Raw genomic sequence first — 16,238 nt, 5'->3', positions numbered from 1 at the left:
TATCAGTTAAATTCCTCAGAAGCGGTGTGGCTCTGGGCTGGCTGACCGGCCTGAAAGGCAGAGGAGGCCATGGAGCTCCTGGGAGGCTGGGATGGACTTCCTATACACTCTCTTGTCTTTCTGACTCCTTCATTTAACTGAGCTGGATCCATGCCAAGACTGTGCTGGGCCTGGGGTTGGGAGTCACATGTGTATGCTCCATGCACACACACACACACACACACACACACATACACACCCTTCTCAGTAGGAAGGAGAAAAGGCCTGAGTTGTATTTCCCTGGGTTCTAGTGCAAGCAGCAATGGTGGAAGGGCGCCCTCCTCAGCCTGTCCGCCTACCAGACAGAGACCAGCCTCTGCCACTGCACCAGCCACAGAACACACACACTGCACACATGTACCCACGATTCTGTGCATGCACTCACACAGATGTACACGTGTTCAGATCACAGTGTACACACTAGCACACACACATATATGTATACACAAACACATAAACAGATCTACACACAAAACAACAGATACACATACATACGCACATGTAAACACACACACACACACACACACACACACACACGACCCATAGTAGACTTTCAGATGGAGATGACTTCTAGGAGTAACACACACACACACACACACACACACACACACACACACACACATGACCCATAGTAGACTTTCAGATGGAGATGACTTCTAGGAGCAACAGTGTAGGATGTTGTGGAACACAGGACTGGCCGTTTCAAGTGATTTCTAGCCTAGATCTGAGAGTACTCAGGAGGTAGAGGTTTGGAGGATCAAGAGTTCAAGGTCAACCACAGCTACACTGTGAGTTCAAGGCGTACTATGTGTGTCGTCCCAGGTTCTATTCCCAGCACTGCAAACTATCAAGTCAAACTAAAACCACTCAGTACAAAATCCCCTGCTCCTGTGTGAGGAGTTGGTGGCTGCTGAGGAACAGGCAGTCACTACCCTTTGAGGACAGGACTCACCTGGGCCCCAGCGGATGACCCCACACCCATGTGCATGATCAGCACTAATCAGACTTGGGGGCTTATTAATAACAAAGTAAGAGTGGAAAACAAGAAACTTGGAGAGAGATGAGGTGGGAGCGCTAAGCAGGGAGCTGGAGGATAGTGGTAGATGGTCATGATCAATATGCACGGATGCATGCAATAAACACATGGCACTTTCAAAGAATAAAAAATTATTAAAAGGGAGAAATCCCCAGCAAAGTCCCCAAGCCAAGCCTTCCTGGCTATCTGAGTCCCAGCCCCCCAGGGACCCTATGTGGGTCCCGCAGAACAGGAGGGGTCACCAGAACCCTGCTCACCTGCTACCCACACCTCTCAGTCCCGAAGGCCTCAGCTTAGAAACTCAGTGTCAGCACCACCCCAGCAGGCTCTGGGGGCTACAGGGTTTCACTGGGGGCTCCAAGGATGCATCTGTGGGTGCATGGGGGTCCAGGTCTGCATCCGGGGCTTGCAGGGTGGCGTGAGGACTCGGAATCCGCATCCAGAGGCTGAGAGGGCCTCACCAGCTTGGGCAACCTCAGCTCTCGTTTGGAAAGCCTGCCAGATGACAACAGTGCCCCCTGCTGGCCTTTTTCTCCTTTTCCTCCAAGGTACCAGCCAACACCCAGGCCTGAGTATTGGAACCTCTGGGCAACTCCCGCTCCCTCACTGTCTGTCTCTGTGAGCCTCAGTTTCCTTCAGGATTCACCTCTCACTTCCAGATCGTTGCTGGGGGCTCTGTTCTCTGTATGAATGGCACAGGCTCTCAATCTCAGTGTGAATGGCTTCCCAGCCCTCTAGACCCCCGTTTCCTCTACGGGACTCACCATTTCCCACCCAGAAGTAGGCCAAGGTAACATGACCAGGCTTCACCGTGTGCCCAAGGAGTGGCCAGCTGTGGATCTGCAACAGGTCTCCCCAGGAACCCCAATACAGGCCACCCTACCACGGGCACATGTGACCCTGCTCCATTTACAAGCCCTCCTGTCTGGATTCCAACTGCCCAGCTTTGGGTGGGTGGCAGCTGCCGTTTTTCTGGCCTGTTTTCCCCTTGTTCAGAGGAGGGAGCAGAAATCGGGGTGTGGGGCATCCTTGCAGGGGCCCAGGACCCCTGCAGATGTTTCTCCAAGCTCCCTAACATCACCGGCTCTTCCACCACGTCCCTGCGAAGGGAGCTGAGTGGGGGGATGGGACACTACCAACCTCTATCCCACACCCTCCCAGCCGGATTTAGGGGGACTCCTCGGTGCGGCAGTTGCCAACCTTCCCAGTACCCCGCATTTATCACGGACTTTAAAACGAAAGCGGCAGGGGGAGGCAATTAAGTTTAATAGCGGCCGCTGTCGATTGAAAGTTACAGGGGGGAAGTAATTAGATTTTACAGAAGCCAGGTTCTATGAACCAAGCCTCACAGCGTGGGAGTCCCGGGTCCAGAAAGCCTTCGGGTGATGTCTTTTTTAAAAAGGCTTTCCTGGTGACATTCTGGGATGGAGCAGTGTGTCATTAACGCCCGGCTCTGACGGGGATTCAATGTGGCCTTTTATTGAGATTCATTAGAACTGGCATCGCTGGGCCGGTACCTCCTTCCCCAAACCAGCCTCCTGGGGCCCCACATCCAGGAGTGGGATTTGGAGAGATAATGAGGGAGGATCAGGGCTGAGCCAAAGCCCCCCTGCGACGCCCCTTTCTTCCAGGCCGGAGAATTCTCTGCAGGTCACCTCCTTTCTTTGCAGGCGCGGCCCCATTCTCCCCCCACCTGGCGCCTGACCCGACGCCAGCAACGTCCAGCGCTGCTCCTCGCCTCCTCCCCACCGGTGAGCAGCTGTCCCCCGCGCTCGGGGACCCCAGGGCCTGACCACCGACAGACACGACGCGCCCCCCAACCCGTCCCGCAGCTGGCCACCCACCACCCCCTGCCAGAAGGCCGCAGACCCGGAGCCCCCCAACCCTCCCTGCCGGGTGGGCCCCACGCGTGAGGCAGGCACAGGACGCGCAGGGCGCGGCGGGGAGCGCAGCGGAGGCCGAAACTCGAGCTGAAGCGCCATCTAGTGCGCGCGACGCTTCCACGGCGTCTACGCAGCGCAGCGGGTAGCTTGGACCACAGTGGGGGGCAAACTCCTAGGAAGACAGGGTGGGGGGGGGTCGTGAGAACATACAGTGTGTATGTGGGGGTTTCCAATCTGGGAGGGCACAAGGCCCAAACAGGGGACCAAGGAGGCAGACCTCCGTGCGCCCTGGCCTTCTGTTCTCGCAGTAACCAACCCAAGCGCATCCCTTCCGGAGCCCATGACCTGGAGACCTCGGTGGTTAATAAAGAATTAAACTCAATTAGTCAAAAATCTATGGGCCCTGCTCCGCGTGCTCGCCTTTAATCCCAGCAGTCTGGATGCAGAAAACCAGGCACATCTCTGTGAGTTTAAGGCTAGCCTGGTCTACAGGGCGAGTTCCTGCAGCCAGGGCTGCAAAGTGAGATCCTGTCTTAAAAGCGAAACAAAATAACAAAACCAAACAAAACATTTCCACCGGGCTCCGGCGCCTGGACACTCGTTCAGGGGACCCAGACCCCAAGCCGGGACTCCTCCTCCTAGGCGGGGTCACGCGTCCCGGGCGGGGCCTGAGTGGGTGTGTGCGGGGGGCGGAGGCCTGGTGCAATTCCGATAAGAAAAGCGCACCTACCCGCGGGGCTGGCCGCTGTGTATATAAGGCGTCGGGCTGAGAGCTGCGGTGCCTTCGGAGCAGCAGCGCTGCGCGCCCCGCGCCTAGCGCCCCGCTGCCTCGAGGGCCACGGCCACCCGGACCCCGTCCCCGCGACGCATTCCGGTCCTCCAGTCGCATCCCGGTCCCCGGGCAGCCCCTGCAGCCGCGCCACCACATCCCTCCGGAGGTGCCATGTGGAGAGCGCGGAGAGGATGCGCGGTGGCCCGAGCGCTGGTCCTGGCCACGCTGTGGCTGGCCGTGTCCGGGCGTCCCCTGGCCCGGCGACCCCGGGCTCTGTCCGACCAAGGGCCACATCTGCACTACGGCTGGGACCAGCCCATCCGCCTGCGGCACCTGTACGCCGCGGGTCCCTACGGCGTCTCCAACTGCTTCCTGCGCATCCGTAGCGACGGGGCGGTGGACTGCGAGGAGGGCCAGAGCCAGCGAAGTGAGTACGCGCCGGCGCGGCCCCTCCGTCCGGCACAGCCCCAGTAACTCCCGGGACCCCGGGGTTGACCAGTGGCCCCAGCAACCCTCCTTGAGGCCCCAGATTGCACCCTGAGCTGAGTGCAAAGATGTGGCCCCGGTACCCACGTGTTGCCGGGCCGGGCTGCAGTTTCTTAAACTTCTCTTGCTCCTAGGTTTACTGGAGATACGGGCTGTAGCTCTGGAGACCGTGGCCATCAAGGATGTCAGCAGCGTCCGGTACCTCTGCATGAGCGAGGACGGCAAGATACAAGGGTTGGTGAGTGTCCCCCGCGCGGCGGGATGCGCGGGGTCGCGCAGCATCGGATCTGGGTTTTCCCATCTCCTTCTTAGGCCCAATTGGAACTTTGAGGGAAAGATGGCCATTAAAGCTAATGTGCCTTTATTTTATCCGCCCCCTCCCCTGCGGAAGTGGATGGCCCGGGGCTGTGGGGAGAAAGAGTAAGGTCCGGCGGAGCGTGTCTAATTGCTCCAAAGGCCGGCTTCGCTGGCGGGCCAGCCCCATTCAGCCTGGGCCCCTTTGATACTGAACAGGAAAATGCACCTCCCGCCTTTACAGCGCCAGCCTTTGGGTGTGTGGTCCTCCCCTCCTTTTCTCTCCCTCAAGTAGATTAAAAAAAAACAAGGGAGGAAAAAATACTATATATCCATACATTGTATCATTTAAAAAATAGTCAAATTTTGTCAGAAAACAATTGTCTTGAGTGAAACGTCTTCTTAATTTTTATATCCCAGGAATACCATGTGATGTAAGACTTTAGAATGAGCAGGTCTCCAAGCGGCTCACCTGCCTCGGGGTTGGGAGAGTGGTGGTTGGGAATGGCCTGGCACGTTTCAGGTAACCCCCGAAATCTAGGAGGTTGGAAGTGGGAATTGCTGAGCCTGGGGTCTGGGAACAAAGGCCGGGAGTTCAAAGGGAGCGGCTCCAGCCCGCCCTCGGCAGGCACAAGGCTGTGTGAGGTCTCTTGGCCAGGCTCTGCAGTCCTGGGCTCCTGGGAGCTGCAGGGACTGGGGGCAGGGGTTCCCCTACCGAGAAGACAGCCAGGCTGGTTTGTCTCAGAGTCTCAAAATTGTTTTGTGGCTCTGAGATCCATTTATCTACATGAAAAGACAACAAAGAAAAGGAAGGTCTGCGGGTCTATAGAAAGGAACGGGGGCTGCAGACCACAGGACCGCGGTAGCTGAAAGCTGACACTCCAGGCCTGGGCAAACCTCTTGCCATGTTGTGTTACTTAAATATTTACTTGTGGCCAGAATGTAAATAGAAAGGGTCTGACCCCCACCCATTCTGCCCTAATTCTAAGTGGGGCTGTGGAGGGCTGGAGGGGCACCGCACCCCTGTTCTGTGTCTACCCCGGATCTAGTGGGCGTCGCTTTCACGCACATCCTTTTTTATTTTTAAATAGAAGTTCCACGGTCAGTTCATTTCTGAATAGAGAAAGGATGGCCAAATTTACCCCAAAGAACTCTCCAAATGAAAGGCTTCCCTTTGCATTTTCCTGGAGGCAAGACCCTGACTGCCTGGTGGCTGTCCCGGTGCCATCCCCATGCCATCCCCGGCTGGGGCAGAAGTGGGTTCTTGGAATTGGTTTCTTATCAACCTTATCAGAGATTTGCCCTTTCACCTGCAGTTCAGTGATCTTTGCAGATAGGACAGAAATGGGCAATCGTATTTACCAACAAGCCCAGCTCCCAGACTCAAGCTCTCCTCTGTCCCCAAGGGGACATGATAAGAATCTGGGAAAGAAGCTGCCCACTGCCCACTAGTACCACCATCTCAGGGTCTAGAAGGTTCAGAGACCCGAAGCACACGTTTCCGGCCACCCACCGGGTGCAGGCTTGGTCCTGGGTGTGGGGGAGGGGCTGCGGATTATCTGGCAGATCCTGGCAGGCTGCCTGCAAGGGGGCTGGAGGGGGATGCTCACAATGGCTACAGACTAAATAAAGGGATCAGCATCAGAAAAGTTTCCTGTTGCTGCTGGTCCAGACTGGCCCCAGGCAAGGCTGCGGGTGAGACCAGAGAAAATACCTAAGCTACAACAGGCAAACCCAGTTTGAGAAACTGATAAACGATACAGGATCTTAAAGTCACTAGTTAAAGACCAGAGAGATTAGCACATTGCCTGTGGCTATAGGAATACTATGATATAGGACCATAATCCCGGTGCTAGTCAGTCCTGGTGACACATCTGCCAGCCCAGCACTGGGGCAGCAGGATTGACTTGATGTTGAGGTTACAGAAATACCCTGTCTCAAAAGAAAACAACAACAAAAAACCCAAAAAAAACTAGACAACCTGACAGGGCTTGGGATATAGCTCAGTTGGTAGAGTGCTTGTCTGGCATGCACTAATGCCTGGGTTCAACACCTACCACTGCACAAACCCAGCATGGTGGCACACACTTGTCATCCTGGCACTTAGGAAATGGAGACAGGAGGATCAGGAGCTCAAGGTCAGTGTAGCCTACAGGAGACCCTGTCTTAAAATCAAATCAAGGCCCATTCCTTTCATCCCAACAGCAAAGGCAGACAGATGGGTCTCTGAGTTCCAGGCCAGCCCAGTCTACATAGGAGACATGAGACTGTCTCAATAAATAAATAAATAGGGACTGGAGAGATGGCTCAGCAGTTACGAGCACTGGTTCTCAGCTCCCAAAGACAGCTAAGAACTATCTGTAATTCTCAGTTCCAGGGGATCCCTGGAGACCCTCTCTTCTGGTCTCTGTGGGCATTGCATGACACGGGTGCACATACAGGCAAAACACTCATACACATAAAACGGAAATAAACAAAATAAATTTAAAATAAATAAAAAGACAATAGTGAGGTGTTCTGTAAAGTCTATAGCATATACATAAGTATTAAAACAAAAGACTGAGCCAGATAATTAACTACATGCATAAATTATACATACGAAAGTCATGCCTGAAGCTTATTTATCCGGATATAGTTAATGAAATGTTACCGTGTTTTCATTACCTTTATTTACTCATGGGTGTGGGGTCAGAGCTGATTCTCTTCTTCCACTGTGTGGGATCCCAGGATTGAACTCAGATCTTGGGCTCCGTGGCGAGTTCTTTTACCCATTAGCCATCTCAACAGGTTCTTTTCTGTTTTGTTTGTTTGTTTGTTTGAGACGGGGTCTCCTTGTAGCCCCAGCTGGCCTGGAACTTGCTATGTAGACCAGGCTGGTCTTGATCTCACAGACATCAGCCTGCCTCTGCCTCCTGAGTACTGGGACTAAAGGAGTACGCTACCACTTTCTGTTTCTTTTTGAAGACGTGGTCTTATGTAACTCAGGCTGGCTTTGAACTCCCAATCCTCCTGCCTCCACCTCCCAAGTGCTGAGATTACAGATTTGATTTATGATCTTCTAAGCAAGTTATAGGAGAACACTGACGGGTGGCTCTGGGGACAGGGTGCCAGCCCAGCGCTCACCTGTGTTCATGGCTGCCCATTTTTCTGCAGGTTCGTTACTCAGAGGAAGATTGTGCCTTCAAGGAGGAAATTAACTACTCTGGCTACAACGTGTACAGGTCCTCGAAGCATCACCTCCCAGTGGCCCTGAGCGGGGCCAAGCCCAGGCAGCAGTTCACTAACAAAAGCCTCCTTCGGCCCTCCTACTTCCTCCCCATGCTGCCCCAGACCTCGGAGGAGACCAGGGAGCAGCTGGAATCCGAGATGCTGTCTCTGCCCCTGGAGACTGACAGCATGGACCCATTTCGGATGGTGGACGACGTGGGGCTGGTGAAGAGTCCCAGCTTCCAGAAGTGATGCAGAAAACAGGCCCTTTAGGAAGTAACGTAGAAGTTGTACATATTCCGAGTCTCACAGTGACTGTGTGGGCATGTAGCAGCGAGACATGATCGCAAACTGCAAGCCGGCCACCTGCCTGCTGCCAGTTGAGCTCCACTGTCCTTGGGGGGTGCTGATCTGTGGCTAAGCCACTCCCTCTACAGATGGGAAACTCAGGCCCAGCAGAACAGTTCCTCATTTTTGAGCCAAATCTGTGACTCTACAACATTTTCAGCAGGTACCGGTGGAAGACAAGAAGATGTTTTTAATTAACGTACAGGAGATGAGCTTGAAGCATCAGTTGACTGACTGGACCCCATGGGGGTCTCAGCTCCGGGGACCTATTCAGAACTGATGGGTCCACAGACTCACAGACTTTGATAACAAGGGCAGCCGGAGCTCTGGTTCCAGGAAACCTTGGGAACTCCCCCAGGCTGGTGTTGAGATTAGGGATAATAGCCGGCCACCCCCTTGCCCTCTAGTCCAAACCAGGCAGAAGTGACCACTTGTGTCCCAGTGCAGAGGCAGGCAGTGTGAACAGCCAATCCCAGCAGGTTGTTTGGTCACGTGACTCCAGGCTTCAGCATTCCATATTCCCCCCAGTGCCCTCTAACCCGTGAGCAGGTGGCTCCTGGACCACCCACTTGTTTCTCTAGCCCTCCTATACCTCTTGCCCAGGCATTATGTAGACTGGGGTGTCCCCACTGCCTGTGGCAGTGTGCACCCCTCATTTACAAACCAGCGACAAGATTAAGAAGCCCCAAGTTTTGCCAACACCTTGCAAAAACAGCAGGGGAAACGTGAAATTGTTCCCCCAGCACTTAAGTTCCCGGCATGGTATTTATGAGTAATTTATTTTCGTATGTACATCTCTTCTCTTACTTTATTTATACCCCCAAATCATATTTATGTACATGATGTCTCTTTTCTACATTAAAATGGAGTTGAGTTAGTTTGTATCAAAAGTTGCATTTCAGTTCCAAGAGGGATGGTGATGAGGGATCAGCACTCCAGGCAGGGGAGCAGGACATGGGGCTTAAGTCACAGAGCTTACCAGCAGCTATTTGACATTCTAGGAGGAGGGACTGATGGAGAAGCTATCTGGGAAATATTACATCTATTATCAAATAGGGAACCCAGAGTTAATGTTTGAACCATGCTCTCTGTGGGTGGGTTGGGCTTTTCTGAGACAGGGTCTTGCCTAGAAGTTATGTAGCCCAGCCTGGTGCCAAATTCCTGATTCTTCCTCCTTTCGTGCTGGGTGCTGGGTTCACAGCTGTGCCCTGCCACACCTAGGTCTATATGGTTCTAACATTATTTGTCTGGTGGGCCCAGGGAGGGGCCACCATGCAGCACTGGTCTGTTTCATCTGGGAAAGCCAAAGCTTAGACTTTCTGTCAAATCCCCATACCATCCAGGAGCCAGAATTGTGCCACAGCAACACCCCCCCCCCCATTGCAAGGCAGGCTTGGAAAGAAAGCAGTCGTGAAGCAGGTGCTGGGACACTGGAATCAGATGGGGTGGGGAGGTATGGGGGGGCAATGGGGAAGTTGGACACAGCCACATGCAGTCTAGTAATGTGGTCCAAATACAACAGCTTGTCAAAATCAATTCCAGTTGGTGGTGGGCAGGGAAGGGTCTTTGTGAGACTGGATGGGACGCTGTGTTGGCCCCTAGAGACAGCAGCAGAGGGTGGGTGGCTTCCCCAAGGAAAATAGAGGGGACAGATCTTTAGGCCTGATGAATACCCCAGTCACCACTCAGCTCTGAATGTCCTTCTAAGAACCAGAATGGAGAAAGGGGGTAGTGATGGGGAAAGGGGCCCAGGGCCCCAGGAATGGATGCCAGCGACTGAGGCTTGCTGTCTGGGACACAGCAGAGATGTGTATTTGGTACCAGTCTCCATTTCTGCTGCACTGCAGACAGACACAGCCAGAATTTCTGAGATATGCTTTTGGAATGCACAGGAGCCCCCTGAACAGGGGAAGGAGTGGGGAACACAACCTGATTAGCTCTGCCCATCCCCACCTCTGAGGAGGCCGAGAGACTGAGGTTGACCAACTCCAGGCCAACTCTCTGATCCTGATCCACAGTCTCTATAGAAACCATTAGCACGGAGCTGAGAGGCTTCTGGAAACTTCTGAACTTTAGCTCGGTGGTACTCAGGAAGTCTGGAAAGAGCCAAATCCCCCCAATACCCCAGCTCTCTGCATCTGTTCCTCTGTGTCTTTTCTAATAAACAGATTCAATAAGCTCATGTCCAAACTCTGGGGTCACTAGAACAAGGCCATGTAAGGGAGGGAGGAGGTTGTGGGGATCCCAACTTACAGCCTGGGGCAACACCAAACGGGGAGGAGGATGGAGCCTCACCTTTGGGACCTGCAGCTGCCCTGGGCAGGTGGGGCTGCATTGATAGGGGTGTGTCTCCCTGAGATGGGGGTGACTTTTGGAAGTCACATTGGTGGTCTGCATTGCACGTGGACTGTAGGGGAAACTGAGTCTGCATTCCTTTTTTCTTATGCAGACTTGTAGTCCCGTCCCCTTCGGAGGTGTTAGGTCTTTGCCCCCACCCCACAGATGCCTTCTACCTGGCTTCTTTTTATGATCTCCATTTCTTCTCAGGGGTTTTCTATGTCTTCATTTGTTTCAGGAGAATTCGCTATTGTTTGTTGAAACATTTGTATTGTAATTTTTGTGTTTGTTGTTTATCTTCAGTTTTTTTGTTACTGTTACTTTTTTAATATTTTAATTTTATGTGTATGAGTGTATTGCCTGCGTGTATGTGAGTGCATCCTTGTCATGCAATGCCCACAGAGGTCAGAAGAGGGCGTTGGATCCCCTGTAACTGGAATTATGGACAGCTGTTAGCTGCCATGTGGGTACTAGGAACCTGTTCTAGTTGCTTCTCTATTGCTGTGATAAAAACACTGACCAAAGCCAACTTGGGGAGGAAAGGGTTTATTTGGCTTATAGCACAGTCCATCGTCAAGGGAAGCCCAGGCAGGAGCTGTTAGCTGCCATGTGGGTACTAGGAACCTGTTCTAGTTGCTTCTCTATTGCTGTGATAAAAACACTGACCAAAGCCAACTTGGGGAGGAAAGGGTTTATTTGGCTTATAGCACAGTCCATCGTCAAGGGAAGCCCAGGCAGGAACTCAGGGCAGGAACCTGGAGCACAGACCATGGAGGAACGCTGCTTACTGACTTGCTCCCCTGGCCCCTGCCCAGCCTGCTTTCTTATACAACACAGGCCCACCTGCCCAGGGGTAGCACCACCCACAGTGGGCTGGGCCTTCCCACATCATTCAAAAATCAAGAAAATGCCCCCACAGATATGCCCACAGGACAATCCAATGGAGGAAATTCTTCAGTTGGGAGTCCCCCAATCCAGGTGTGTCAAGCTGACACTGAAGCTGTCCAGCACAATTGACCCTTGTCAACTTGACACACAAGCACACACTATTGAACCACAACCTTTCCATTTCTTGTCCCCAAGATATGTTGTTAATATTACATCAGACAGTACAACTTTAAAAGTCCCATACTCCTTAAAAATTCAAACACTTTAAAAGTTCAAAGTATCTCTTAAAATTCTCTTAACTGTGGACTCCTGTAAAATCCAGAATAAGTTAAGTACTGTCTTATTTCAAAAGGGAAGAATCAGGCACACTTAAGCAAATCCAAAGTCTAGCAAAGGCTGGACACCTGGGAGTCACGATCTTCTGGGCTCCGAAGGCCTTGGGCAGCTCTACTTCTCTGGCTCTGCCGTCCACAGCACAGACAGCTCGTCTCATAGATTCGGTAGGGCTCCACTTCGGACCTGCTGCTGCCCTTGGTGGTTGTCCCATGGTGCTGACATCTCCAATGTGCTGGGGTCTCCACTGAAACTGAGGCTGCACCTTCACCAGTGGCCTCTTCTGGCCTCTCAGGGTGCCAAGCCTCAGGAGCTCTCTGTGACCTGTAAGAGACACATGGGTCCTGCTTCCATCTAGAGATGGAGACTCAAACCCCCTCCGGACCACAGCTTCTGTGTACGGACCCTGAGGAAATACTTCTCAGAAGAGTTCACTGTAATGATGCTGGTCTCTTGTTACTCAGAGCTGATTTTTCAGCCCCAATGAACCAGCATCGATTGTCCCAGTAAAGCTAAGGCTTCACTTCAGTGATTCTGGTCTCTTCTTTTTTTTGGTCTTTTTGAGACAGGGTCTCCCTGTAGCTCCAGCTGTCCTGGAACTCACCATGTAGACCAGGCTGGCCTTGAACTCACAGAGATCCGCCTGCCTCTGCCTCCTAAGTGCTGGGATTAAAGGCGTGCACCACCACGCCCAGCTCATGTCTCTTTTTTTTGGGGGGGGGTACTGACATAAACTTCATTTAAATTGATGCCATATCATGGCTTGGCATCAGACTTGGAGGTTACTTACTGAGCCATCTCACAGCCCCTGACATGCCCCTTAAATTTAAACTAAACACTAAAAGAGGAGGAAGAGGTGCGCCTAAGTAAACAGTCCTGACCGGGGCACAGCCGGGTGGGCATTGTCTGGGCTTGGCAAGGTGGTTTGAAGAAGGTCCTTGCTGATGGAGAGATGCTGGTTGTCAGGAGATCGTGGCTCCTGCTTGGCCAAGGTGGTGATCTGTCCCAAGCTCTGCTGTTCCTGGGATCCAAGGTGACTTCAGGTTTAGGACAATGGTTTAGACTTGCAGGTGCCCTTTAGGGGTTTAGGGCAGAACACTGGAAAGGCTAACAGAAGATGTCTCAGTTACTCTTAGTGCCTTTGGTCTTGAACCTGGATGAAATAGCTTAGGCATCCCCACTCCTCAGGCACATATACCTGTACAGAGTCCCGCAGGACATCTTTCTCCAGCCGTTCACTTTCAGTTCGTGTGTGTTCTTAAAGGCGAAGTCAGATTTTAATTATTTAATTAATTAATTAATTATTTATTTATTTGTATGAGTGTATTGCCTGCATGTATGTATGTAATTATTTATATGTATGTAATTATTTATTTATTATTTATTTATTTGTATGAGTGTATTGCCTGCGTGTATGTGAGTGCACCCGTGTCGTGCGATGCTGAGGTCAGAAGAGGGCTTCGGATTCCCCTGGAACTGGAGTTAAGGACGGTTTGTAGCCACCATGTGGGTGCGGGGAATCGAACCCGGGTCCTCTGCAAGAGCAGTCAGTGCTCTTAACTGCTGAGCCGCCTCTCCAGCCTCGCTAAGTCAGATTTTATAGACAACCTGCAGTTGGTCTTGTTTTCTCCCACTTATACACTCCAGGCCTTTGGGGAGATTTAATCTACATTCAGAATCATTGTTGGTAGGAAAGATGTCCTGGTCCCATGTCAGTGTGAACTTAAATCCTGGCTCCTAGAGCTCCATCTGACCGAGGCCCGTTACTACGCCTTCCATGGAGAAACTGGAATCCTCGGGGGGTCAGCCTTTCCTCAGCATTGAAGGGTTAGGAAATAGAAATCTTGGGACACTCAGGAATGAATTTCTTCCAGAAGTGATGAACAGTATTGGGAGCATGGCTCAGTGGTAGAGCACCTGCCTAGAGTCCTCCAGTGAGCGGCTGGGGGTGTGGTCAGTGGTAGAGCGCCAGCCTGGAATCCCCCAGTGAGGGGCTGGGTGAATGGCTTAGTGGTAGAGCGCCTGCCTAGGATCCCCCAGTGAAAGGCTGGGGGTGTGGCTCAGTGGTAGAGCACCTGGGTAGAATTCTCCAGTGAGGGGCTGGGGTGTGGCTCAGAGGTAGAGCGCCTGCCTGGAATCCCCCAGTGAGGGGCTGGGTGGATGGCTCAGTGGTAGAGTGCCTGCCTGGAATCCCCCAGTGAGGGGCTGGGTGAATGGCTTAGTGGTAGTGCACCTGCCTAGGATCTCCCAGTGAGGGGCTGGGTGAATGGCTTAGTGGTAGAGCGCCTGCCTGGAATCCCCCAGTGAGGGGCTGGGTGGATGGCTTAGTGGTAGAGCGCCTGCCTGGAATCCCCCAGTGAGGGGCTGGGTGGATGGCTTAGTGGTAGAGCGCCTGCCTAGGATCCCCCAGTGAAAGGCTGGGGGTGTGGCTCAGTGGTAGAGCACCTGGGTAGAATTCTCCAGTGAGGGGCTGGGGTGTGGCTCAGAGGTAGAGCGCCTGCCTGGAATCCCCCAGTGAGGGGCTGGGTGGATGGCTCAGTGGTAGAGTGCCTGCCTAGGATCTTGGAATCCCCCAGTGAGGGGCTGGGTGGATGGCTCAGTGGTAGAGTGCCTGCCTAGGATCTCCCAGTGAAAGGCTGGGGGTGTGGCTCAGTGGTAGAGCACCTGGGTAGAATTCTCCAGTGAGGGGCTGGGGTGTGGCTCAGAGGTAGAGCGCCTGCCCGGAATCCCCCTGTGAGGGACTGGGGTGTATCTGAATGGTAGTGCACCTGCCTAGTGTGCTATGGCCCCTGGGCTTTAGCCCCAGCACAGGAAAATAAAATAAAAAGCAGAAGTAATCGATGTACCTGTTTTCATTGCTTGGGTTATACAGGGACGTTCTGGGAATTATTCAGCTCGGGTCTTCTGGGAATTCAGTGTAGGAAGAACCTGCTGACAACTTCCTCTCAAGGAGCAACTTAGAGCTTTGAATTTTCAGTTCTTTCTATGTTCTGAGCCTGGAAGAGCCCAAACAGTCGTTGAAACTACCACTGACGTCCGTGGTCTGGGGACATGTGTGTATCATGTGTGCTTTGTTCTGTCCATCCCTACAGACAGAAGAAGGAAAAGGTAAACTGTAGGAGGCTTGGAGGGGCATGCTGTGCTCGCTCTCATCGAGAAGCCGGGTGCTGGAAATTCTTCTGGCTTTATGGCACAGTGCAGGTTTTTACCGTGGCTTTTCTAGAACTCCATTGCATTTATTTTGGGTGGAGTCACATGTGTCTTGGCGTACATGTGGAAGTCAGTCAGAGGACAACATGTGGGAGTCAGTTCTTTCCTTCCACCTTGCGGGTCTGAAGACTAAACTTAGGTCGTGAGGCTTGGTGGCAAGTGCCTTTACCCTCCGAGTCATCCTGCTGGCCCCTGTTTCAGTGTCTTAAAAAAATTTGTAAGTGCACCACATGCATGCAATGCCTGCAGAGCCCAGAGAAGGTGTTGGATTTCCTGGAACTGGAGTTACAGATGACTGTTAGCCTTCGTGTGGGTGCTGGGAATCAAGCCCAGGTCTTCTGGAAGAGCAGCTAGCGTTCTTAACTGCGGAGCCATCTCTCCCATTTAACTTGTCCAGTGTAGATACTTTCTCAGCTGACCCATGCATAGAATCCCCTCAGCTTGTTCCCAGTTCTCTCCAAGGGACATCCAACCCACGTGTAGAGTCCCTAAAGGAGTGGCAGGCACCTCCTGTTCCACCGTGTTACTGACATCACTCCACATATGACTGTATTCTATACTGAAGTTTGAGGGAGCGGCCATTCAAGCAAAATACAGAAAATGCAGTAAAAGGTGAATGGTAAGCCAATTGTTTCTGCAGTGAAAATAAGTCCCTGAGCTCTGCAGTCAATGAGCGGGCTGTGAGTGCCTGGACACATGTCCCCACCCAGTGGCTTGGGAGTCTAGGTCTTTCTGGGAAGCTGTGGCCGTATCTGATGGTCATGCCAAGCCACTCCGCCTCAGGTAAGGCATCCTGGGTAGATACTTATTGAAGCTCTTGGGCTCATCATCCCCTGGTAAGGCACACAGCTGCAGAAATGTGTCAGTCTGGAAGGCTGTGGAGGCCTAGGGAAGTTTCACCCCCGCCCCCCACCAGGCAGATCTGCTCCTGTCCAAAAGCCGAGATTCCTGCAAAGGACCTGCCACAGAGGCTCAAGCAAATACTGGGTGCTCCAATTCAGTGGTCTCCTGGGATTCCTGAGTGTAGTCATCTGAGCTGCGGGTACTCAGGGGTGACTCCTCTTCCTCATCACAATCACCATCATCATCTTCATCATCGTACTCACAATCATCATGGTCAGTGTAGCCGTCGATGCAGTCGTGGGCGCTGTAGTCGTCATCGTCGTCCTTCTCGCCGTTCTCATCGCCCTCGTCCTCTTTTGCTGCCCTGGCCCGGTTGAGCGCTGCCGCTCTCCCTGCCGTGGTCTCGTGGGATGCTTCAGGAGAAGGACTCAATTGCCTTTGCTGCTTCTGCCTCTTCAGTTCACCTTGCTGGAGTCACTGGGCTGGAACCTTGAAGCTAGCTGCTGTACGGCCTGCTGACTTGGGGGAGCTGTTTCTTGGGGAGCGGTTCCTGTTGGAGGCA

The 16,238-nt window shown here is 52.8% G+C and overlaps 1 protein-coding gene across 1 annotated transcript; it reads left to right on the top strand.

Moving 5' to 3' along the window:
* Positions 1–3,751: 3,751 nt before the first annotated feature.
* Fgf19 (fibroblast growth factor 19) lies at positions 3,752–8,803 on the top strand. The gene is made up of 3 exons (XM_008854982.2): positions 3,752–4,157; positions 4,351–4,454; positions 7,664–8,803. Exons 1-3 carry the CDS (start codon positions 3,902–3,904, stop codon positions 7,967–7,969), a joined length of 666 nt encoding a protein of 221 aa, XP_008853204.1. The 5' UTR covers positions 3,752–3,901; the 3' UTR covers positions 7,970–8,803.
* The last annotated feature ends 7,435 nt before the right edge of the window (positions 8,804–16,238 follow it).

The sequence above is a fragment of the Nannospalax galili genome, unplaced genomic scaffold, assembly GCF_000622305.1.
Source record: "Nannospalax galili isolate Female #2095 unplaced genomic scaffold, S.galili_v1.0 scaffold1307, whole genome shotgun sequence".
Classification (NCBI taxonomy): domain Eukaryota; kingdom Metazoa; phylum Chordata; class Mammalia; order Rodentia; family Spalacidae; genus Nannospalax; species Nannospalax galili.
The sequence above is the reverse complement of the archived record's forward strand: the minus strand, read 5'-3'. Positions and strand labels throughout refer to the sequence as shown.

Coding starts and splice junctions, on each gene's coding strand:
- Fgf19 (XM_008854982.2), top strand. CDS start 3,902: ATGTGGAGAGCGCGGAGAGGATGCGCGGTGGCCCGAGCGCTGGTCCTG. Junction 4,158..4,350: donor GGAGGGCCAGAGCCAGCGAA/GTGAGTACGCGC, acceptor TCTTGCTCCTAG/GTTTACTGGAGATACGGGCT. Junction 4,455..7,663: donor ACGGCAAGATACAAGGGTTG/GTGAGTGTCCCC, acceptor ATTTTTCTGCAG/GTTCGTTACTCAGAGGAAGA.